At 29.7% G+C, this 26919-nt stretch overlaps 2 protein-coding genes and 1 long non-coding RNA gene across 13 annotated transcripts; 1 reads left to right on the top strand and 2 right to left on the bottom strand.

The window, feature by feature from the left end:
* Positions 1-2151: 2151 nt before the first annotated feature.
* On the top strand, positions 2152-6299 carry LOC131603521 (uncharacterized). Of its 6 annotated transcripts, none has more exons than XR_009284431.1 (10): positions 2152-2590; positions 2667-2723; positions 3326-3389; positions 3472-3515; positions 3660-4135; positions 4323-4413; positions 4787-4856; positions 5366-5445; positions 5531-5640; positions 6094-6299. It is a non-coding gene; the product is annotated as an uncharacterized LOC131603521 (long non-coding RNA). The 6 variants fall into 6 exon arrangements; XR_009284433.1 differs by having other exon boundaries at positions 5526-5640; XR_009284434.1 differs by having other exon boundaries at positions 2152-2445; positions 4787-5445.
* A 3598-nt stretch (positions 6300-9897) lies between these two features.
* LOC131603520 (uncharacterized) lies at positions 9898-13151 on the bottom strand. 6 transcript variants are annotated; one of them, XR_009284427.1, is made up of 5 exons: positions 12673-13151; positions 12536-12592; positions 12155-12411; positions 10696-10759; positions 9899-10322 (listed from the first exon to the last, which is right to left on the bottom strand). XR_009284427.1 is itself a non-coding variant. In XM_058875855.1 (2 exons), the coding sequence occupies exons 1-2, from the start codon at positions 12679-12681 to the stop codon at positions 12128-12130; spliced, it is 474 nt and encodes a 157-aa protein (XP_058731838.1). In that variant the 5' UTR covers positions 12682-13151; the 3' UTR covers positions 12113-12127. The 6 variants fall into 6 exon arrangements, 1 of the variants encoding a protein (XP_058731838.1); XR_009284428.1 differs by having other exon boundaries at positions 12155-12592; positions 12673-12706; positions 12786-13151; XR_009284429.1 differs by having other exon boundaries at positions 9898-10322; positions 12249-12592.
* Positions 13152-21121: 7970 nt separating this feature from the next.
* Positions 21122-23040, bottom strand: LOC131607972 (E3 ubiquitin-protein ligase AIRP2-like). Its single transcript, XM_058879912.1, has 5 exons — positions 22757-23040; positions 22365-22527; positions 22044-22110; positions 21655-21895; positions 21122-21543 (listed from the first exon to the last, which is right to left on the bottom strand). The coding sequence occupies exons 1-5, from the start codon at positions 22834-22836 to the stop codon at positions 21333-21335; spliced, it is 762 nt and encodes a 253-aa protein (XP_058735895.1). The 5' UTR covers positions 22837-23040; the 3' UTR covers positions 21122-21332.
* Between the last annotated feature and the right edge of the window lie 3879 nt (positions 23041-26919).

Below are 26919 nucleotides of genomic sequence, written 5' to 3'. Positions count from 1 at the left end.
ACGCCTTCCAATTAGCATTAAATTCTTTGGTAAAAAATGTATGTTGCTTCCTCCAATATCAAAATAAATAGAATAAAACAAAACATTATGGTGACTGGACGAGTCGAACATCCAATCTTTGCATCATCATATCTTTTCGACGGGGTTACCTCGTTGCTTCTCGCTAACACTAATATTGAACAAGATTACATCCACCGATATCGGTACACTAAAATTTATTAAATCTACGACCATAATAAGGATGGGAAGTTTAGCAAAGTCAAATCTATTGTGCAACTGAGGGGCCTCCTCACCATGGTGTGCACGAGTCTGGGATCCCGACTCCTGTGATAGTCGATTCTTCCCTGTCGTGAGGCATATGGAGGACTCTAGCCTGCTTATGCTCACGAACCCTCTCGTAGCGAGTATACGAGGTTAGGGTAGGGCGGCCGAGTATCTCCTTTCATTGTTTTCAGCCATTATCCTTGAAAAAAATATAACAAACGATGTTAGTGCATCAGGAAGGAAATAGTTCATAGATGTATCTCCAAACACTAGAAATAACACACTTCAGAGATATATCCCGAAAAAAAGCTCCGCTTTTGAGCTTCCATGGCAGAAACATTTCCGCCACTGCCCTACCCATCCAAAAGTCATCCAAATTCACCCAAATCATAGAAACAGATCCTACACGTGATCTATTTCACATACTAATATTATCTAATACATTAAAACTAACTTATTTGAGCTAATACATTAATCAAAACTCAAAATAAGCTAGATGAAAAACTTACTCAAAAATGTGTTGATGAGGGTGTAAACTATTGAATGTAACGGTTATAGGGAGTTGAGAATGACAAGATACAGAAGCAAATGATATGATGTTGCTTCCAAACTTGACTTTGAGTGGGAACTGAAAATGGGTAGAGGGAGGGAGATGGACATTTTTTTCGGAGAAACCAAGGAGAGGAGAGAGAGAGAGAGTATGACGTGAGCTTTAAATATGCTCACCTAGTTCGGAGAAACATCTCCGAAATATTTTTTGAATTTAAAAATATAAAATTAATTTGGAGATGTATCTCCGAACATACCCTATAATTTCCTTCACAGATACATCTCTAAATTTATTTTTACTTCAAATGAGGAATTGGTGGGTCCGAAGATATATATAGTGAGAATGAATAATTTATATGAGAACGTGAGAATGAATCTGAACCATTAGATTTTAAAATAAATGATGGAGATTAAGTGTGAATTTTTCTCTCTCTCCTCCATTATTAAAATAAATATTGAGGAAAGAGAAAAAAAATATTGACACTTAATATCCACCATTTATTTTAAAATTTATTGGTTCAGATTCATTCTCATATTCTCACATAAAAATGTCATTCTCATATGATACGTCATATATATATATATATATATATATATATATATATATATATATATATATATATATATATATATATATATATATATATATATATATATATATATATATATATATATATATATATATATATATATATATATATATATGGGGACGACTCAAGTGAGAACACTTGGTTATTATGAGAAATGAGAACAATGAATCACGACCTTTAAATTTTGATTTGATGATTTTAATGAACTGAATTGGTTTCTATTTCAAAGATCCTTAATATTTATTTTAAATAAACATAGAAAGACAAACCAATCCAGTTCATTAAAATCAACAAATTAAAATTTAATGGTCGTGATTCATTGTTCTCATTTCTCATAATAACCAAGTGTTCTCACTTGAGTCGTCCCATATATATATATATATATATATATATATATATATATATATATATATATATATATATATATATATATATATATATATATATATATATATATATATATATATATATATATATATATATATATATATATATAAAGGGACATTTTAAAAGGAAAAGGTATCACAATGATAAATTGTTTAACTTTAATCTAAGAAGAAAAGTAAATAAAAAAAAATTTAACCACTTCAAATCACTACAAGAAAAATGCCCTTTGGTGACGGCCATTTTTCAATGTTTTACCTACAGACAACAAAAACCGTCACTAATTCTTATTTTATTAGTTATATTTATTTAACTTTATTATTATTATTATTATTGTTATTATTATTATAAACTCAGATCTCCCTCTTTTGACAAAGCGTGAAAAACCATCTCCGTCTTTTGACAAAGCGTGAAAAACCTTTTCCAAACGCGCCACTCTTCTCTCTCTTTCTCGTGCCGACAAAATGGAAGAACTTTCACATAATCGCTTTTCCAAACGCGCTTTTTTCTCAAATCGATTCTCACGGAAGTTCTCCAATGTTACTTTTTCCCCAAATCGTTCAATCGCTCCAACCCTAAAATCGTTCAAATGCTCGAACCCTAAAATCGTTCAACCGCTCAACCTCAAAATCGTTCAAATCGCTTAAACCTCAAAATTGTTCGTCCTTATTTCAATCTCAACTGTTTCAACTTCAACCTAAATCATTTGAATCGTATCAATTGCTCAAACCTTAACAATCATATTTGAATCGTTTCAACATCAAAATCAAGCATTTGAATTGCTCAATAATCAAATCTTTTATGTGAGCTCTGTTTATAATATCATTTTATATGAGTCGTAGTTAAAATAATTCAATTTGATGTTTTTCATGCCTTTAGGGTCGGAGACATCGCCATTATATGCGCCTCGCCGTTGCCGTCGCCGACACATATCAGGTACTTTAAACTTTTAAAACTAGTTTAATTGTATTTTTGAATGTTTATCTTACTACTGATTTCATCTTAAATTTGTTGTTTTTGTCACAAATTTATACTAGTTGTTACTGAATTTGAGTTCATGGTTATGCGTTGGTTTTGTCAGGCTGAGGAAGACCGTTGTTATTTTTCTAGTTGTGTATTCATTTATTGTTGGTAATTACTTGCATTCACCAATTTCGGTTTCCAATTGCATGTGTATTAACTAAGGAAATGGGTGTTGTTCCTTTCACTACCAATGTAGTTGATGACCCCTGCACTTTTGAGTAAAGTGTTGTACTTGAGACCCCTTGGAAATGTTTATGAGTGGAATCTAGATTTTGTATAGTTACGTAAAGTTACGTAGCAGTAATTCATTTCAAAATTACTATATACTAGTGGAATCTAGATTTTGTTACTTCTGAGGAGTATGTCTAAAGTTACTTCTGAGGAATTCTCCTTTCATAGTTTCAACTCAACTCAATTTACGATACCTACAACTATCTAGTAAATCAATTTTATTCTAAATATGGTTTGGAGTTTGACAAGTCTTGGTTTTTGGTATTGTTCTTTCTATTATGCAGGCAATTGACACAATCAACATGGCTACTAATTTAATCCAAAAGTTGGGCATTTTTTCCATTGGAGGTTAGTATTTCTAAAATTTCATATTGGTTCTCATTGGATACAATTGTAACTAAACTACTCACTTGTTTATGGTCTTTTTCAGAGCCACAAAAGTTATCAAAAGATGGTTACGAAGTACTGATGCAAGTGAGTCATCTTGCTCATTCTATGCTTTCAATAATTATTTTTCCATCCCTTATTAGGGGCTCTCCTAGTATAATTCTGAACTTTCAATACTACTCACTTCTTTTCCCATTCAATTTTGGTTCTTTTTTCATCTATTTTGTGCAGCCACTATGTCCCCAATTTAAATATGGGCGCTTCATATTAATTTTCTCGTATGTGGTGAATTGAAGCAATTTGTCATCTACCCTACAAGACAAGTTTTTATGGCCCTTATTATTGCATATGCAGCTTGCGGTGAATTGGAGAAGGCAAAACATGTACTAGGTGCAAGTAGCAAAACACATTGAATTTGCATATTGATACTGATGAGTAGCTAAATGTAGACTTCCATGTTTGTGATCACTATGACAACTTTTATATGTGTAAATATGCTATGTCTTTCTACGGTGTCCCTTTTGGAGTAACTTTGTAAAGGGCATAGCATACCAATATAATTTATCATAGGTGCCTTATTGAAGTGTACAATTGCGAAGATTGGCTTTGAGAAGAAATAAGTATCTCAAGGTTTCGAAGCTCTTGCTCGTGCTCAGCGTCTTCTAAGAAGTAAACCATCTCTTGCAAATATGACACTCTTATCTCAGGTGTGAAAGTTTTTTTAAGTGTATCTTTATTTTGAACAAATTTCATTAGTATATATTACCTAAGTCACTACTTAGTATATACTACCTCTGTCCATTACAAAGGACTCTATGATAAGTTTTCTTGTCCCTTTATATGAGACACTTTTCGATTTTTCCTCTGTATTAATTATTTCTTGAAATAAAAAAGGGGTCAAACAAAAATGCGAGCACTTGGAATGGAAATCAGTGGCCATGCCATGCTGGTCAAACGGTTAGTGGCAGTGCTGGAATTATTTGCGGTGAGTAGATTTTAATAGGTTTGATTTATAGATTTCATTTAATATTTGGAGTTTGATTATGTGGTGCTGAAATGTCAATGTTGGTACAATATTGTCTTAAATAATGAGTGCTTTTATGAGATCCAGCGTGATTTTTAGTTATTCTAACAACCACTAAGTGCTAGGAGAGATATTAAAATAAGGATATGTTGAGTGTCAGCACAATAGAGCCAAAATATTTCTATATTTTCATTAATATTTTTCGTTCCATGTATCTTATTTCTTTTTCAATTGCACTTAATTTAGATATGTTTGCATTATTGAAATTGGAATGCAAATATCTTGCCATACCTATTATCATGCTTCTAAGAATAATACATGTCATTGTATTTAGATTCTAACCATGGAGGTCCACCCCAAAATATTAGAGCCTGGATCAGATTTGTCACTTGTTGTCGGATAAGGTAAGCAACAACAGTGGGTGTACGCCGGGGATATCCTCAATGTTTTATGCATCATTTTTTTATCTTTTGTTAGTTATCATCTGAGGTAATAAAGTTGCGTTGATTAGATTACCCATTGATAGCTGAAGTGAAACACGTTCAAGGTATGATATTGGCAATTTATACTTCTTGATTCTAATTGCAGGAACACAAAAGCTTTTTTGTCGTTCGACATATTTTGCATAGCATCTTAGAATCTTTGAATATATAACAATTAACAAGCTCACAGAAAATTCAACGACATGTATATGTCCGTCAAAACCTCTGTAGCACTGACATCTTTGAAAAAAGGTTTTTAGTTTGTTTATTAGCTTGTGTTCTATGTGACTACTATTAGAGAATAAAAGTACATATAGGTCAGTAGATTTGGTTAATTTGAACATATAGGTCATCACTGATTACCTTGCTGCTGTAGCTGCTCATTTTGTTTGTTAATTGTTCTGTTGACTCAATTTTGGTTGTTACCTAAGTTGGTATCTACCCTTGAGGATGTGCGCAAAGCAAGTGCAGAAGCAGAGCAGAGAATAGATGTGCATCCTGATATATGCAGGTTCTCTGTCATTGATTTTTTAGTTTCTTATTGTATTTGTGATTTCTGTCAATGCCTTAATATCTGAGGGATTAATGTAGGACAGTCTTGGCTTGTGGATCAACAAACGTGAAGAAATATGTCTTGCCCTTAACGCATTTGCAGTGAGGAGGGACTGGATGAATGCTAAAACCAAAAGCTATGTTCAAATTTTTGGTAAGAACTAAGAACTAAATAGTTGTTTGGTATGAGTCCTTTTTTTATCAACATTAATACTTTTTAGTTAAAGGTATATAGAGTATTCTTGCCTCTTGTCTGGTTCTAATTTTTAGTTAAATGTTTATAAATTGTGTGCTTGTATGAACATATCATGTTAGAATATTTTTCTCTATATTTGAAATTTTATTGAAACGTCCAATTCTAAACAATCTATAGTTTCTTCGAGTTAGCTGCTTAAAGTTAATCTATAGTTTCTTTGAGTTAGCGGCTTAAAGTTGATGTATATAACTTTTTTGGATAAAGTTATCTTGCTGAATTGACTTTAGACTAGTAACATATGTTAAATTGGTTTATAATTGGTTAAATTGGATAAAGTTGATGTATTCATTAATTTAATTGATTTGTTTGTCTATAAATTAATTTTGATCAAAACTTTTATTATTATTTCAGGAACAGTATATATGAGTTTAGATGGAGACACGTGAAAGTGAAAAGTAAAGAGACACATGAAAGTTCAAAGTTGTGGATACACTAACATACAATATAAGAAATATAAGAAATAGGGGGTTTTATTTTATGTGAAAATTCAAATATAGAAAATAGGAACATGGAGTTGTTTGATATATAAGATGTTAAGTATATGATTTTTTTTGTAATTAGTTTTTATTTATATAATATAAAATCAAACATTCTATTTTGAATTTATAAGAAAATAATATAATAGTTAAAATTTATCTATTTAGCTTTGCTATCATTAAAAATGCATTCTAAAACATTTAAAATAAGTAAATTTTATTTTAATATTAGTAATATTTCTCAATTATATTAAAATGAAAATTTATTATATTTTAATATAATAAAATTATATTTATTAATGTTTTAGTGACACCTAAAAGAAAATAATCCGTAGGTATAAGTTTCTATTACTTGTAATACTAGCATAGTATATAGTGACATTCATTGTAACCGTAGGAAAAAGTTTAGCTGTAGCTAAAAGCTATTGTGATATTCAATTTACCGTCACATTACACCCCCTTATAATTGACGCCAAATGTGGGTGTCACTCAAAGTCATATAGACATTTACCTACAGCTTATTGACTTTTAGTGACAAATTTTGAGTGTCACTATAAGTCAATTTTCTTGTAGTGAATTCATTCTTGGGTGGGGCATTGGACGCATTCCTTTCCATATTGGGTGAACATTATTAGTACTACTGCATTTTATGCCATATTATTTCATGACATAGAGAAAGCAATGGTTTAAGAAGTTGGGTTCTTGATTGAAATGTCATCAACTGATACATGAGAGTGATATAGAATTTATGACTTGTTTGGTTAAATTCTGCAAAATATGATTAATCGGGTTGTTTAATTAATATTATTAACTGGACCAACTTTATTTTGGTGAGAAATATCTTATATATCTTAATCATCTTTAAATTAATTGAACAACCTTTGTCAAATTTGTAACACTACTGGGCCGGTGTGAGTTATAGTGGAGCCATAAATTAGGGACCAAGTTTATATAGAAGTTCTTGTCCTTAATGAAACAGGTTAAGTGGAAGGAACAAAAATATTAATGAAAGTGAATAAAAATTAATAATACTATGTGGGTGATGCTTGCCTCACACGAGAAGAGATAGGTGAAAAGAAAATGTAATAAAGAAAATACACAATTTGCTTCAAGTGAAGAAGTCTAGATTCACGGTATTTTCTTACTGTCTCAAATGAATCATTTTAGGCTTTGTTTAGAATGTGAGCTTTATGATGGAAGTTGTGTATGAATTATAGTGATGATTGAGGTGTGAGTGTATGATGTATTTGATATTGTTGATCCGTAGTTTATAACTATTGCAAATCTATTCTTTCTTATATCTCTTATAATTGATTATGATTACGCACCCTTTCTGTTTGAATGTTGTCTCTACGTGGATAATGTGCAGATATTCAGGAGTAGTTTTCGTGGAAGTGAGTGGAAGTTAGTCGTGGAAATATTCTTTAGTTATCGTTTTGTAGTGATTTATGCTCTAATCACGTAACATCGGGTTGAAGATGACATTTGAATTTCCTAAATTGCTACGTTGTTTATTTTGGAAGCAAATTGTTAAACTATGCTTATTAGGTTTCGAGTAAATGTTTAAGAATCATGGTGTGTTTTATTTTAAAGTAAAAACAAAGTAAATGATGATGATTCTGTTGCGATATTTTGAAATGAGAGATCATTTGCTGAGAGATGACATAGTGAAACGTCATCTTTCCACCTCCCCATTGACGAGATGACTATTACATTAGATGATGTCGCTTGCCTGTTACACCTTCCCATCAGAGAAAGGTTGCTTGATCATTCTAAGATCACTGAGACGGATGTAGTGGAGATCAATGTGGTTCATTTGGGAGCTGACCATAGTCGAAAACCCAGACGCCGATGATCTATAGGTTGGCTTCCACATGGAGTGTGTATTGACCATATTTCATTATATTCCGGATGGTTGGCGTGTGAGACTAATATCATGTGTAGGTATTTGCCAGAGCGGTGCATGCGACAGTTTGAGTACGTGCACATAATTATGAGGTCCCCTTTATAGGTTTCTCTTGAGAGTATTGTACGCAGACAACTGAATGACATTCTACTGAATTTTGTGAGTCATTCGGTACCGAGGAGTATCAGAGTTAGGAACCCACATCTGAGTGGCATTATGCTGAGGGTTACATGACTTGGTTATATTATGTGTCACACCCTTACATGACATCACACGTTCCTAGACGTCCATCTAGGTTTGCTCATGAGGAGATCCTAGAGAATGAGCAGGTTAGAAATGATCATGTCATATATGTGTTGTCGATCTATCAGAACATCATGCGAATGACAGGAGCGGACATCGAGTTTGAGCTATTTGAGAGAGATAGCGATGAAGCGGTTGCCCTAACTCGTTCCATTATTACTGAGGTGCATAATGCCTTAGGTTGCCCTAGGCAGAGGAGGTGTCGGCGTGTTAGAAATAGCCATACTCAGTAGATTATGCATTTGATTGTATTTTGTATATTTTTTTCATATTTTAAGAATAATTTGTGTACTCTAATTTTCTTTCTAATTAATTAATGCATTACCCCTTTGTATGATATTTGTGTTTATTAATCTTTAAAATAAATAATAGTAATTTTAATCAAATTAAAATTATTTTGGAGTGAAAAACTATAATGTCAATATACTCTTTCTGCACAAGATATTTTTGAATTTACTTGGAACATATTATCTATTTCAATCATCAAAATAATAATAATATTTATAAAAACATATATTCACAATTACACATCTATAGAAAAATTTTAAACATCAAATCCTTTCCGAACGTTGGTAAACATTTTGGACCAAATACATATATTAATTGGGTCTCGCTAACCACTATTATTGGGGCAATGGTTAAGTATTCCTAAAAAAAAATATTTATAAAAATTTTAATATTTTAATTTCCAAAATATTAAATGCGCAGATTCCCGAGATAAATTTACTATTTTTTTTTTTTTGCTGAGTTAAATTTACTATTTTAAGGTCTTAACCATTGCCCTGAGGGCATTAGTTAGCATTTCCCATATTAATTTTAATTTAAGAAGAAAACTAATAAGAAAAGACATTGACCACTTCAAATACATTCTTGGGCGGCATTGGATTCATTCCTTTCCCTATTTGGTGAACATTATTGCTAGTACTGTATTTGATGCCATATTAATTCATAACAAAGAGAAAGCAATGGTTTCAAAGGTTGGGTTCTAGATGGAAATGCTATCAATTGGTTCATAACATAAAGTTTATGACTGGTTTGGTTGAACTACAACATTTTTCCTCTTTAACAACAATTGAAAAGTGTAGCCAGAAATGATAAAATCGTTGCCTAAAAGAATAGGGGACGTTTTTCAGCCGTCCTCTGTGCGAGCGTTGCCTAATGTTTTAGGGGACATTTATTTTCATTTTTTGGCCACAATATTCGAAAACGTCGCCTAAAATACATGAAAAGGGGACGTTTTTCTCTATCATCTTAGGCAACGCTTTTTAGGTGTTGTTAGAAATTGCAACGACGGTAAAATGTTCCCTAAAAGTCGTAGAGTTAAAATACTCTAAGGGGACGATTTTTAAATGTTGTCATATCTACTAAAAATTACGAATTGTTCCTTAAAAAATGAAATAAAAAGAAGACTTGTTAAATATATCTATAAGTTACAAGAAATACTTTTTACCATATTTTTCATTAAATAAACAATTCAAACAATAATTACACCAAACATAAATTGCATGTACCACAAAAATTGTGGTAATGAAATCTTCAAACATTAGGTCAAATACACACAATAAACAGAAAATGTCGAACATTACTTAGTACTAAAAGTTTAACACTTAGAATATTAAGTCTAGCAAAATGACAAAATACACAGTTTCTTTAAGTTTAATGCTTAAGTAGAAACCTAAAACAACAACATCTAACTCATCTAAATTTGTTGAACTCATCGTCATCTCCATCATCCTCTTCATCACACCTATGTCGTCCTCTTGAAGGTCATCACCTATGTCGTCCTCTTGAAGGTCATCACCTATGTGGTCCTCATCACTTAAGCCCTCCTCTTAAAATTTATCACTTTTATCACTTACGCCGTTGTCCTCATCATCATCTTCATTAATACCTTGCTGCAAAAGAAAATGAAAAAACTTTTTAAACGTTTAACTTCTCTATACATTTTATAGATAGTTTATTGTTATGTAGCTTAGCATTGTTTATGTCATAGATTATGAGTACAATTTCACTAGGACATGTTTTCCGAGAGGCTATTGAAGTCCATGTATGTTTATTTTTTTTGCTGAATGCTTATGCCACTCAATACGTTTTAGCTTAGAGGAGAAGCTCACAGGTGTGTTGCTAAATGAACATGCTGAATTATTATATATTTACTGCAATTAATGTGACTAAAACCATTTCTATGAAAGCTATTTTAAAACCTTATTTTACAACCATTTGTGATTCAAATACAATTTAGAATAACCTACTTACGTTTCATTTTACCTCACAAAAAGAGAAGATCACTACGTTCTATTAGAGGTGTTCATTTATACACGAGCTTCCGAAACTGAAACATATTAGAGAGACGATGTGAGTCATCAATGAGCAAATAATGAAACTTATAAGAATGACATGCGAAAATCAATATAAAATCATGTCAATATACAATGTAACTGAATAAGATGTTTGTAAATATTCATAATAGTCTCCCGCCTGAAAATACCATTCATAGGCTCTCCACCTAATATAATTCATAGTGTTCCAAATCTAACACCTACAACTTGTAGTCACTGTCTCTATGAAAGTTTACCTCAAAACAATTCTAAACCACATGACAATTTTCATATCCTATTATCATACATCTCAAATAACAAGTAACTATATGCTATGTTCAAGATATTTTTTGAAACAAAAACTAAAATATACATTAAAAGTATTCCTTTAATTCATAAAACCATCAATGCACTGTATTCTACAAACTAAAATTTCTAACTAAACAAGCATAATTTATGAACTTAGATTTTATCAAGTTGTAAAGTTATATCACTATGTCCCTCTAACAAGACAATTTACTGAAAGTATATACAATGTCGAACAAAGTAAAGTACTTAAAGCATATACAATGTTTCACTTCATCATTTACTAGCATAAAATAGATGATTAATAGTTATAAAATAAATTAAAGCAATAACCTATGACTTATAATAGTACCCATTATTTACTCACAAGTTTACTCTTACTTAGAAATGTGTTGAGAACTGAGTTCGACGAATGGATTCTCGGTACAGCAATATATCCTTGATCTTCTTTTTCTATTCTTATTTTCCGAAAATTGAGAAACAAATGTTGTTTATATCCTTGATCTTCTTTTTCTATTCTTATTTTCCGAAAATTGAGAAACAAATGTTGTCCTTAGTATCTCCTTTGAGGTACTGCTATAGCAACTCTATTTTAGTCTACTCCTATCATAGTTTCTTTCACCACATCAAACTCTTCATAAGTTAAGCCCTTGTTTCCGACGCCGTCAACCTTCCAGCCCCTTTTCTATCCAACCCCCAATTACTTCTTTTTCTTTCTTGCTTTCTATTGGTTCTTTTTCTTTCCTGCTTTTTATTACTTCTGGATGAGCTAGTGAACCCAAGGATATGACCACAATATTATCACAACTGAAACTTTTTAACCTCGACTAAGACAAAATATTTTTCCATACTTCTTTAGCATATTGACAGTGGCAGAAAAGATGAAAACTTGTTTCAGATTCAGTACAGTATACACAACTTGAATCAGAATTTTGTAATTCTATTTATTGTGATTCTATTTCTTCCAAATTATTAGAGGGGTAATAGTTCCAGGTTCAACTTAAATTCAACAAAGACATGGTATAAGACAAAAACATGTTAACCTAAATGAACATAGAGACTAGTGATAATTCCTACTATAGTTGAGTTGAATGAACACTTACAGAAAAAGTAGAAACAAGATGATAACAACCGAGCAAGCAGCAACAAAACAACACAGCAATACAAGCAACACGATAATATGAACGGAGGCAATACCACGACGGCGACAATACGACAGCATTGATCGTTTCCAACAGCCGCAACACGTGCGTGAATCGTTTCCCACAGAAGTAACACGTGCGTGAATCGTTTCCCATAGCAGCAACATATACATTGTTTGTTTTGATAAGGTTAAGCGTTGTTGGAATTAGGTTGAGCGCTGTTGGAATTAGGTTGAGCAAAGTTGGAATTAGGTTGAGCAAAGTTGGAATTAGGTTTCGCACAACACCGTCTTTCCCTAAAAATTTGCAAGTTAAAACATTAAAGGTAAGACTAAAGTTGACCTTCTCAATGGGCAGTATGAGGATCTCTAACCGGGTAGCATTTAGAACCTCCGAAATCTGGAAAATTAAATCAGAAACCATTACCACCTAAGGAAGAAGCTGAAGAAGAATAAAGCTAAGGATGAAAGTACTAATACCTGCATCATTAATCAATCAGTGGAAGACCGAAAACTAAAACAACAACGCAAATCAGAACCAAGAGATGAAGCAAAAGCGAGATAAGATCAAGGATGAGCACAACTTCCATTACCGAGTTTTAGACACGAGGACACGAGAAGGAAGCAGCTAGAAAAGAGACCAAACGCGTTAACGAAACCCTTAATACCGGGTCGGTCCAATTCGTTAGCAACCTGCAATGTAGTCATGGAATTCGCCACGACAACGCAATTGGCAGAGATTAATAGTGACAACAGAAATACGATGGAGTAATACTATTGGCGATAATGCAATCTGCGGAGAACCACGACGGAATCGACGATGCACAACAACACAATCGACGGCGCACAACAATAAGACTGTACCGACGAAGCACATTTTCTTTGTTTTGTACTTACTAGGTTTTGTTTGTGGTACCCTTCTAACAACACACTTATTTTGTTTTTTTCTTTCTTTCTAATTTCTCTTTCACTCTAGGCTAAGCGTGTGAATGGTGAGTACGGTGTCTTAAATTTGGGTCACGTGAATTTTTTCTTTTTTTCTGCATTTTATCTTCTAATTTTATTTAATATTTTAATTTTATAAAATATATATATTTTCATTATTATATTAAATAAATATCATGATGTTTGGAAATAAATTTTATGCAACATTTAAAAAATGTAGTCTTTTGTTAGGAATAATGTAACAATTTAAAATTGTTCCCATAAGTATTTAAGGGGGACATTTATCAGCTATTGTCAAAGATAAATTATAGCAATGCTTGAAAACTGTTCCTAGAAGTATTTTAGGGAACATTTATGAGATGTTGCAAAAATTGTTTTAGCAACATTCAAAAATCGTTGCCTGATCTTTTTTTAGGGAACAATTTACACATATTGCCTAAAAAAGTGTTGCCAGAGACAATAAATGTTGTAGTGGTCCGCAAAGTATATCTAATTATCATCTAAGTCTGGACCACCTTTTTTATGAGAAATATCTTTTATCCTAATATCAGCTTTAAAATTAAATGAACTTTGAAAGGCATATGAGTTATATTGGAGCCATAAATTAGGGAACTTTGAAAGGCATCACTTGTTAACTTAAATAAAGTTCTTGTCCTTAATGAAAGAGATTAAAAAGGGAGTTAGGTGGAAAGAATTAAAAAAAAAAGTAATTTCTTGCCTTAATTAAATCTTATTGTTTTTTTCTTTTTGTTTTTTTAAGAATTTGTTAAATATATTTACTAGAAAAGGTTACGTTATCATCTTTTTCCGAATTAACTTTTTGTTGATTCATACCTGACTCGGTCTTTAAAGAGATATTTTATGACTTTTTTCTATTTTTTCATGTTATTCTGATCGACCAAGTTTTAATTCATGGTCTTGCAACTTTTTAAAAAGTGTTGCCCATATTATTTTTGATAAGTTTTTCTTTTCGAAAACGGCCGTAACCTTTGGTTTCCATGATCTTATCAAAGATCTTAGAAGCTTTAAGTTTAAATCACTATTTGTAAAGATTTTTTCAAGAATGGTTTGATGGTTTGCAAGTGGATAATCTCTTTTGCATGTCTAAAATCTTTTCTACCGGTAAAATTTTAAACATTTTATATTCTTGGAAGAGGGTGTTCAATATAGATATTTTCACTTCTTTCGTACCTTCATGTGTTGTTTCTAATATATCTCATATTTCTTTAGCCATTTTGCAATTTGAAACTCTAAAAAACTCATCAATACTTGAGGTTGATGCTAAAATATTTTTGGCCTTTTTGTCATATATAGTTTTCTTTTTATCATTTTCACTCCATGATTCTTTATGCTTGGGTTGTTCTACACCCTCAACACTAGTGGTACGTAAGAAAGGTCCTTCTTCAACAATATTCCATACTTCTAGACCATGAGATTCAAGAAATATTTGTATTCTTATTTTCTAAAAATCATAACACTCGTCGAAAAAGCAAGATGGTCTATTTATACTAAAGTCTTCTCCTATGAATGGTTTAGTGGAACCCATGTTTCTCGGGTCTATAATCAATTGATTCAACAATTGCTCTAATGCAATTGTAAGTTTTAGATGCAACCTAAGAGTGAGTGAATTAGGTATGTTGACTTTTTCTTGCTTAAGTGTTAACTTGTTGATTTTTCAAAAACGATGGTATGATTACTTAACTGGTTTATGAATGTTAATGAATAAAGTGCAGAAAACTAAATGTCCAAAAAATAAATGACACAAGAAAATTATCTTGGTTCACCTTCTCCGAACGAAGGCTAGTCCAGTCCTCCTATTCCCTTAGAGGATTTTTCATTATGTTAGAAATTTGTGTACAAGTCTCACCAAGACTCTCTCTTATAATCATTTAACACAACCACAAAGAAAGAACACTACTTTTTTAAATCAACACTTTCACCATAACCTTGAGGAATAAGTAGTACACACACTTTATTGGTAATTTTGAAAAAGTTGTTTAATGTCTTGCATTCCAAAATTTACTCTTGAATTATGGACTTCACTTTCGTGTATCACAATTCAAACTAATATCACTTGAGTGCTCATAATGTATATTGAAACTTTTTAAGATAAGTGAAATGATGCAAAGTTTCAAAAAATTGAATAAGGATGAACACTTTAAAAAGAATGTTTGAATTATGTAAATAAATTATCAAACTGGTAATCGGTTGCCACTAAGTTGTTATCGATTACCATTGTTATTTTTCTGAAAATATAGTATTTGGCAACTTAACTTCAATGGTTTTCATGTACAATCTTAGAGAAGTTGTAAGATAAATTTTGAGTGAAATTCTATAGCTTTCAAAGTGATATATAGGATGAATTGTGATATGTACCTTTAAGATGATGATCATTCAAATCTTTCATGTGTTTTCCATTGATCATTCTTCATGACATCTTCATCTTTTTCTTCTTTGAGATACACTTGTCTTCATCAAAATCAAGCCAAGTATAAGAGATCTTCTTACAATCTGTTTTCTCCTATTTCTTTCCCAAGAAATGATTCTTTGTTATCTTTGGTGATAACAAATAAGGGAGAATCATTGGTATTGGTACCATTGGTAAGTCCTCCAGCCCAACGATTGGGGAAGTTCTTTTAGTTGATGGCTTAAAGCATAATTTTCTAAGTATTAATCAATTATGCGACAAAGGTAATAGTGTAACCTTAGATTCTTCTAGATGTAGGGTTATCAAAACCAAATCTGATCAAACCATTTTTACCAGCTTTAACTTACACCGTGAATCTAAATAAGATTCTTTCAAATGATGTTTGTCTTCTTAGTAACGAGGATGAATATTGGTCATGTCATAGGAGAATATCTCATATTCGCATAGACCACTTAAACAAGTTAGTCCTCCAAGATTTAGTGATTGGACTGCCAAACCTGCACTTTTAGAAAAGTATGTTATGTGGTGTGTGACCAAAAGGGAAACAAGTAAAGGCCTCTTTTAAATCTTAAAATGTTGTTTCTACAAACCAACTCTTACAACTTTTGACATGGATCTTTTTGGTCTATTCAGAACCAAGTTTTTTGGTGGCAATCTACATGCCCTTATAGTTATTGATGACTACTCTCGTTATACATGGGCATTATTTGTATCTTACACAAGAGACGTGTTTGCTGCCTTTTGGAAACTTTCCAGGATTATCTAGAACGAGAAAGGATTAAGCTTTGGATCGATCTGAAGTGATCATGGTGGTGAATTCTAAAATGAGGAATTCGAAAATCATTTTAATGAGAATTACATTCATCATACTTTCTCCACTTGGCGAATTCCCCAACAAAATGGGATAGAGGAGAGAAAGAGTAGATCTCTAGAATAGCGAGGACATGCTCAGTGAGATTAACCTTCCTAAATAATTTTTTGATCGATGTTGTATGCACTAGTTGCTATGTAATGAATCGTGTCTTTATAAGATTAATTCTAAAGTTGACGTCCTATGAGTTGTATAAAGGAGGGAAGCCGAATATTTATTATTTACATGTTTGTGGATGGAAATGATTTGTTCTTAATAATAGGAAGGATGGTCTTTGGAAATTTGACATTAAAGTTGATGAAGACATATTCCTAGGATGTTCCACTTCTAGTAAGACTTTTAAATTTTTTAACAAAAGAACCATGACGATAAAAGAATCAATTCACCTTAACTTTGGCTAGTTTAACCCCTTATTTATAGAGGTAAATGTTGTTAACTGTGCATGTATCCTTGAGGAAAGTCCCTGGAAGATGGTGATTAAAGGGAACATTAAAGTCTAAATGTAAATACTCAAGATGAAGAAGCTAACTTAGAAAATTAAAGTCTACCCAAAAAATGGAGGATCACTAAGGACCACCTTAACTTTGGCGAGTCTAACCCCTTATTTGTAGAGGTAGATGTTGTTGACTGTGCATGTATCCTCGAGAAAACTCCCTGGAATATGGTGATTAAAAGAAAGATCAAAGTCTAAATATAGAGACTCATCACGATGAAGAAGCTAACTTAAAAATCAAAGTCTGCCCAAAGAATGGAGGACCACTAAGGACCATCTGATTCATAATGTTATTGGAGATATTTTTCAGGGAGTTGCATCTCCAAACTCTCTTAGCAATGTATGTAATCACATGACCTTTTTTTCAAATAAATATCACCTCTCTTGATTTAAAACAAAATCACACTCAAAATTACAAAATATTATACCATAAGTGTATATGGAACAAATTGAAAGTCAGAAGGTTACAATTATAAATGTATAGTAAAAAAGTTCTAAAAAATAAAATATATTGTGAGGTAAAAATAATTTAAATCAGGATATATTAGAGATAAAGAATGAGACAAGTGATTACAATCTAAGGTGTGTTATGCAACATTTTCAAGGTTCATGATTGGAGAAATGACAACGGGTCGGGTCGGGCCAGATTTCAAACTACCCAAACCTGAAATCGACACCTGAATCCAAACCCAAAAGGTTGTTCGGGTGGCAAAATAACACTCACGCCCACACTCGTTGAATTCGGATTTTTTCACTCAAACCCGAACCCGCAGCAAAATACATTATTCCTACAACTTTCCATATTGAAGAATATTGAAGAATATTTAAGGATTTTTTCACTTGTAAATTTTTTTATTAATAATATTGAAGAATTTAAAATTATTACCTCTATTTTACTGTGTCTGGTTTATTTACTTACAAGTTAAGAAATTATTCTTTTATCAAATTCTACTAAATAAAAGTACATTCTTGATTTATCATCTATACTTTAATTTAATTAAAAATATTTCTTTTATAAAAAAATATTTTTATTTAATTTATCACTTATATTTTATTAAAAATATTTAAAAAATATGAAAGTATTACTAATATTTTAATTTTATTGATTTATTTATTTGCGTGTTTGGAAATTTTTTATTTTTACAAACTTTATCATTGTGACTATTTTAATAATTTATACTATTATTATAATATTTTAATAATTGTGACCCCTCTTAACTATTAATAAATTATAATTTTTAATCTTATTATTTATTCCTTTTGTTTCGATATAAAATTATTATTCTTGAAAGAATGAAAATAATTTTCAATATGCTACTTGCAAGAATGATAACATATAAAAAAATTAAATAAAAAATAAGACTAAAATTTCTAGTTCGTCAATATTTAAAAGAGGCAACAATTATTAAAATTTTATAATAATAAAAATAAAATTTATTTAAAATAATCACAATGGTAAAATTTGAAAAAAAAAAATTTAGTAAGAAATAAATAATCCAAATTAAAATATCAAAAAAAAATCTTAACAATTAACAAAAATATAGAATATGATTTTTTTTGTAAATAATAATATTTCGAACTCCTTAACAATACAACGATTAATAATTGAAAAAAAATTATATATTTTAGACATGTATATTTTAGTAAAATAAATAATAACAGAGTTCCATAACAATAAATATATGATTTCTTTTTGAAACAGTTATAAAGGATCACGAGAGTTTAAAAAACATTATACGAGATATCTTGTAAAAAATTTAAATTTATATGTTAATGGTAAAATTAAATATCATATTGAAAAATATTTTTGGAAAGATTTTATATTTATGAAAATTTTAAATATTAAATATAATAGAAAAGATTCAATAAGGTGCTCTTTATATGGAATTATTAAATCTTAAGCGTTAATTAAATCAGATGGTTGATATTGATAGTTCTCGTTTCTCATAAAAGATATCAGTTCTCACCGGATACGCTCCCATATATATATATATATATATATATATGGAGCATATCAAGTGAGAGCATTTTATAATAAGAGATGAGAGGAACAAATACCAACTATTAGATTAATCAAGAGAGAGAATGTTAATACATTAATGTAGTTATTAATTTCTCTCTCTTAATGAATTCAATGATTGATATTTGTTTATCTCATCTCTCATTATAAAATGCTCTCAATATATATATATATATATATATATATATATATATATATATATATATATATATATATATATATATATATATATATATATATATATATATATATATCAAGTAGGAGGGTTTTTAAATAAGAGATAAGAGGATTTAATGCTAACCATTGGATTAATCAAGAGAGAGAAATAATAATTACATTAATATTTTAATAAATAATTTAATTCTCTCTCTTGATTAATCCAATGATTAGCATTAAATCCTCTTATCTCTTATTTAAAAATTCCTCCTACTTGATACATCCCCTATATATATATATAATATCGAGTGGTACCCGAACTCAAATCTAATCAATTTGAATTTTCACCTATTGACTCGAATTCGGGATGCGGGTGGGTCCTTCATATTTGAGTCTTTTTGTCATCCCTACATGGTTGCATACAAATGTTTGTTTTGCTACATTCTTAAGGTTCCTTTTAATAACTTATGCAAATGTTTGTTTTGCAACATTCTTAAGGTTCTTTTTAATAACTTATGTGACATGATTGACCAATTTAATGGTAGCCGTAATTTTAATCCCTTCTAAGGTCCATAATCAATTACTAGGGTATCATAATCGATTATTTAAAATATTTTAAGAAACATGGATCTGATATACATAATCGATTATACAAAACGTTATAATTAATTATTCAACTAAACTATAGAGCAAAATCGATTATATTATGGTCATAACCAATTAAGTAGTGTGTTTAAAGATACATAGGAATTATTCAACTAATCTATAGAGCAAAATCGATTATATTATGGTCATAACCAATTAAGTAGTGTGTCTAAAGATACATAGAAGGCTTTCGTATGTGTGTTTTATCGAATATGTAAGAGCCATATTCTATAAGTGTATTCAAGCTCTTCCTCCCGCTCAAAAATATTTCCTTTTAAAATATTATTTTTAAAAATAGTTGTGTGTATATATTTTGTTATTGAGTTTTTTTTTTTAAAATTCTAAAATTGTATTAATCAGTTAAGAACCAAATCACTTTTACCCTTTTTAAAAAAAAAAATCTATGTAAATCATCAAAATAATAAAATTATTTATAAAAACATATTTTCAGAACTACACATCTCTAAACTTTTTTTTAAACATTAAATCCTTTCCGGACGTTAGTAAACATTTTGGACCAAACTTATTTTTTAACTTTAATTTAAGAAGAAAAGTAATAAGGAAAAGACATTGACCACTTCAAATCCATTCTTGGGCGGCATTGGATTCATTGCTTCCCCTATTTGGTGAACATTATTGCTAGTACTGTATTTGATGCCCATATTAATTCATAACAAAGAGAAAGTAATGGTTTAAAAGTTGGGTTCTAGATGGAAATGCTATCAATTGGTTCATAACAGTGACATAGAGTTTATGACTTGTTTGGTTAAATTCTGCAAAGTATATCTAATTAGTCTGGACCACCTTATTATAAGATCCTCTTTAAAATTAAATGAACCATCTCTCAAATTTCTAATAGTACTAGGGCCGGTATGAGTTATACTGGAGCCATAAATTAGGGAACTTTGAAAGGCAACAATTGTTTAAATAAATAAAGTTCTTGTCCTTAATGAAAGGGATTAAAGAGAGGTTAAGTGGAAGGAAAGTGTATAAACAATAATATTGTGTAGGTGATCTTTTCCTCACACAAGTTAGGTGAAAAGAAATTGTTAAAAAAGAAAATACACAATGTGCATGAACTGATCATGTCTAGATTCATGGTCACATTTTACTGGCTTCAAAGAAACCAAAACTAACATTCAACTACTACAGATAACTAACCCCAGGGGTATTCAAGTACTGATTAACTCCAGGGGTTGGCCTGTTGATGAAGACTTAGGACCTGAGAGTGTGTTCCTCTCAAAGTCTCGGGTTTGAATCTCACTGAGTGTAAACAATTTCTCTGTTGGGTCAGGCCATACAGAGCTTTGTAGACAAAGAACAATGAATGATCATATCTGAATCAACTATTACTACTAGAACTCAAATAAAGGCTTCAAAGTTAATTTTAATATAACTCTACATGACTACATTGTCTACATAGGAGATATATAGGCCAAGTAGTTATTCTGGGACAATTCCAGAAATCTATCTTAGCAAAAGCCATGCCTGACATGATTAGGGAAATTTCTAGCCAGACTCTATTCACATTTGCAGCCTGGATTTCCCAATCTGTACATTTTTTCTCATTAATTAAAAAAATTCAAATCAGGTATTCGTAATACATTAAGAAAAGCGCATCTGGGTAATCTTTAGGTAAGCTGTTGATATAAAGGTAGAATCGCAACAAATCCTCTTTTGAAACTGTTTCGGTATCAACTACGTCTTCATTACAAGTGAGAACCCATAGATCCTCAGAATTAACTCTTCTTATGCTCCCACGACAAAACGGACAAGATTCTGATTTTGTGTTCCTGCAACATTACCATTAAGAGTGTTACAAAAAAACTAATGGTTCAGTGATTATGAATAGTTGATAGTGCGAAAAAAATTTACACTGACAGTGCATAGTAAAAAGTGATTACCATTTGCGGTAGCATTTGATGCACATAGCATGACAGCAATTAGGCAAAACCATTTTGGTGCATGGTTCTAAGCAAATCCCACATTCATCTTCTCTTTCCAAATCAACGTTATTCAGTTTCGCATTTGCTTCGATCATCTTCTTGCCATAACTCGAACTGTCTAAGCTAGAGTGCCCTTTCGTACAAATCTCCAACTTCTCCAAACTACCATGAAGCCGCTGAAGAGACGGCAATATAACAGCTAAAGTCCAATTTTTCAACAACAAAAAGAAAGTATGAAATTAGTAAAGACAGTCACACAAAATTAGAACAATGTTGTTCTTGTTGGGAGTTGAAATAACTACAACAATAAGAAAAAGTGTCTTTTGAAAGTCAAAAGGTTCACACACCATAAAATTCCTGAATGGTTGCTTTCCTTCCACGAGAAGTTATACTCGGTCTTCCATCATTGTGTACCTTTGATGATAGTAATAAAGGAAACATCATCATCATCATCATCATCAACAAAACAACAACAATTGAAAAACAAAAACATGTAATCAATGCTAAAATTCAATTACAAACATCAACAAACAAGAACAACAACAAATGAAGAACAAAAACATGTATCAATGTTAAAATTCAATTACAAACAAACATTGAGGAACCAATTCCTAAACAGAAAAAGAACAAAACACAAAACATCTACATTGAGGAAGTAACTAACTAACCTTGTATATAATTATGTGGAAGAGGTTGAGATACCTATGTAGAAAACATGAACAAGAACAATCCATCCACTGTAACAACAACAGAAAAAGAGGAGCCAAATGACTGTAAACCAATTTCATTTGGAAAACACTTCCACCCTTTGCTCTTGGAATCGCAGCAGCCCTAGAAGAAGAAAAAAAAACACACAACACAATGAAACCTAGTACCAAACAAAAACACAAACATAATTAAACCTAGTACCAAACAAAAACAATTCACCATCAAATTCATACCTAATTGAAAACTAGAACAGAAATTAAACATGATAAATTAACCCTTTCAACAAAAAAAAACCCTTTTTTCTACATAATTTTGAAAGCGATCATAAGAAGGAAGAAAAACAGAAACATACAAAGCATTGGCATGGTGAATATCAGCCTCCAGTAGTTTGAGAGAATCATGATAAGGTAATCGAGAAAGCATCATTTCCATTTTCCCTCACTTTCTTCTCTCAAAGAAAACCAAAACTCTTCACTTTTTGATGATTTTTGAGTGAGGGAATGGATGAGAATGGAAAAAGAAAAAGAGGTTATGGTTGTGTTGTGGTGATGGTGGCTGATGAAGAAGAAGAAGGAACTGCCAAGGTGGAATGTCGTATCAAGTTAAGATGTGTTGCGTTTTGTCGTAATTTTCAATGTAGTGGACTCGTGAGATGATGACGAGACCAACACGACTCACGAGACTACGCGATAATTTGGGATTTTCTTAACGTTCGTATCATTTTCTTACGCTAAATTAACCTAATTTTCAAGATTTAAATTGGTTTTAGATGGATAAATATAAAAAATATATTTATTAGTATTTATTTCTAGATAAAGTTTCTATATTCTATTTTATAATATGGGTATTTGAATTTATTTTATAAAATAATATCGATTGACTCTTTTACAGCATTTTTATTAGATTTCATTTTTTATATTATTTTATTAAAATTGAATTATATTCATCTACCATTTTAATTAATTTTTATATATAAATTGAATTATATTCAACTACCATTTTAATTAATTTTATATATAAATTGAATCAATTCAAATCATATATAATAAAAATTTACCAATTATTGACTTTATATTTAATGTGTGAGATTAAAAGATATTTTTAAATTTGAATAATAATTTTTATTTCTTTTTAATGGCACATACTTTAGTAAAAAAAACAATTCAATTTTAACATTTCTTTTTAAATTCGATGGCTCTTAAAAATTATGATGATATAAATTACTCATTATATATATATATATATATATATATATATATATATATATATATATATATATATATATATATATATATATATATATATATATATATATATATATATATATATATATATATATATATATATATATATATATATATATGAGGAGGGATATTCTTACTCCAGAAGTAAGTTATCAAGACTTACTCCTCATCATGACAATTGATTCTTTTCAATCTAATGGTTAAAACTAATAAGTAATTAAATGTGGAGAGAGAAAAATAATACTCATTAATTTTAACCATTAGATTGAGAAGAATCAATGGTCATGATGAGGAGTAAGTCTTGATAACTTACTCTTGGAGTAAGAATATCCCTCATATATATATATATATATATATATATATATATATATATATATATATATATATATATATATATATATATATAGAGGAGGGATCAAATTACACCCGAAGAGTTACACCACGAGTTACACTCATTCAATAACTACATTTTGAATTAATATTTTTTAAATTCAACCGTTGGATTGAACTATAATATCATATAGATCATACCTATAAAGTTTGAGCTTAATCTATAATGATTTACTATGTCATTGAATTACATCAAAATTAACGTTATATGAAAGCTCATTTTGACGTTAATCTTTGGATATCTTGATCGTATAACAAATCATTATAGATTAAGCTCAAACTTTATAGGTATGATCTATATGATATTATGTTTCAATCCAACGGTTGAATTTAAAAAATATTAATTCGAAATGTAGTTATTGAACGAGTGTAACTCGTGGTGTAACTCTTATGGTGTAATTTGATCCCTCCTCATATATATATATATATATATATATATATATATATATATATATATATATATATATATATATATATATATATATATATATATATATATATATATATATATATATATATATATATATATATATATATAACGTATCAAATAAGAAGTTTGACTATAATGAAAATTGAGAACTTTTAATAATAACTATTTAAATTTAAATTAATGACTCATATTTATTTCACATTTTAAAATATTAAATTAATAATTAAATGAATAAGATATTTATGTAATATATATTTAAAATATGAGGTAAATCTGAATTATTAATTTAAAATATGAGGTAAATATGAAAGTTTTTATAAAAGAGAAAAAAGGATTAAATGTTGACCGTTGGATTAGATAGATGGTCATTTATTGGCTATATTTGCATCTGACTTCATCAAAATCATCTATCTAATTCACTCTTCACCATTTAAGCATCTTATCTTTTATTTTAAAAACTAATACATTATCAAACAAACATAATCATCAATAAGATTTAAATATATTTTGTAAAATATATTTACAAATAAATCTATAAATTGATACAATTAATTTTTATTTTAATTAAAATTTTAATCTCTTATTTTTACCACATTCACATAATGAATTCTCTTTTTTAAAATTTAAATAGTTCTAGTCATACTTCTCTATTTTTTATTGAAAATTGATGTTAGGTTTTTTTTTTGAATAGAAATACGTTATTTCAAAATCCAAAACAATAAAAACCAAGGCCATCCGAAGATCAGCCACAAAAAAAATCAACAAACTAAGGCATCATAAGGTCGACAATATATTTTCTAAATTTAAACTTTAGCCAACATCTATGAATAATAACATTAATAATCTTGGAAGCTATGTTATTCCTATTCATGTTAGGTTATTTTTTAATGACATATAACTTATATTTTTTAATTTTTAAAATTTTTCAAAAGTATTTTTATATCTTTTTTCACATTTTTTCTTCTTAATGTATCCTTTCTTTAATTATGTTTAATTTATATTTTTATCTTTACACATCAAAATATTAATCACTGCACCACTGGCAACAATGTTATATTTTTATCTTAACAATCTTATAAATGTTTATATATGATTATTTGCCACGTTTCAAAAATAATTTGACATTTAAAAATAAATAAATAAATTTTAAAAATAAAATTATGACACGGGACTAAAATTATTTAAATTTAAAATAAAGACATTAATTTCATGAATCGAGTAAAATATGAAGATGTGTAGCTAAATCTTAATTTTTTTAGTGTTAATATTGAATTTTCACCTACTAGAGAAAATTAGCATCACATAAAAACGTGAATATCCTGAAAAAATTATAGATACAAATTTTGTACCTAAAAATAAATTATAAACCAAAATGATAACTGTTTTTACATAAGTTCTAGATAATTTAAACATTTGAATTTTTATTAAAATAACATAAGTTTAATGCAGTCAATTTTTTTCTATTTATCATTATCTAGCGGTGAAACGCTTGGGTCCTGAGAGTGTGCTCCTCTCAAAGTCTCAGGTTCGAAACCCGCTAGATACAAAATTGCTTATTAAAAAAAATAATAATAATAATAATAATAATAATAATAGTAATAATAATAATAATAATAATAATAATAATAATAATAATAATAGTAATAATAATAATAATAATAACAATAATAATAATAATAATAATAATAATAAGCTTGTAAAACTCCATATGTAACAACAAACTTTGTAAGATAATTCTAATTTTATAAGTAAGTCTATTTAATAATAAGATAGTAGCACAAAGTTGTTATAGCATGATTCATTAATTATATTTTGAATTTATTCTTTAATATTTTCTCTCAAGTTGGATGGTGAGGATTATGAACACTCAATTCGGTCATAATATAATGGAAACTATTTGTTCCTAAAGATTTTGTAAATATTTGTTTGCTTGTTGTTGCTTGATTGACAAGTAAGTCATAGAGATAACACCATATTTTATATGTTCACAAATGAAACGGCATCAACTTCTATATGTTTGGTTCTCTCATGAAAAATTCGATTGAAAGCTAAATGAAAAGTTGCATGATTATCACAATGTAGAAGTGTGGGAGTAGAGCAAGAAGTTTGGATAATTGCTAACAAATTACGTAGCTATAGTATTTCAGTGGTAGCATGAGCCATTGCATGATAATCTGTCTCACTCGAGGATATTGAAATTGTAACTTGTTTTTCTGGCTTCCAGGATATGGGTGCATTCCTAAGTTTCATCAAATATCCAGATACAAATTTTCTAGTAATAGAATATGACGCCAAATCTGAGTCAGAACAACTAACAAGTTTTAATTATTATCCTTTGGTAGGATTATGCCTTGACATGTAGAAGAATTCAGATATCTCAATACTCTCATAAATGCATCCCAATGATCATGAAAAGGGGTTTGCGTAAATTGGCTTAGATTATGAGCTGAA

This window comes from Vicia villosa, linkage group LG5 (assembly GCF_029867415.1).
Source record: "Vicia villosa cultivar HV-30 ecotype Madison, WI linkage group LG5, Vvil1.0, whole genome shotgun sequence".
NCBI lineage: Eukaryota > Viridiplantae > Streptophyta > Magnoliopsida > Fabales > Fabaceae > Vicia > Vicia villosa.
This window is presented reverse-complemented; position numbering and strand designations above follow the sequence as displayed.

Coding starts and splice junctions, on each gene's coding strand:
- LOC131607972 (XM_058879912.1), bottom strand. CDS start 22,836: ATGGAAATGATGCTTTCTCGATTACCTTATCATGATTCTCTCAAACTA. Junction 22,528..22,756: donor ATTCACCATGCCAATGCTTT/GTATGTTTCTGT, acceptor TTCTTCTTCTAG/GGCTGCTGCGATTCCAAGAG. Junction 21,896..22,043: donor AACCATTCAGGAATTTTATG/GTGTGTGAACCT, acceptor ATTGGACTTTAG/CTGTTATATTGCCGTCTCTT.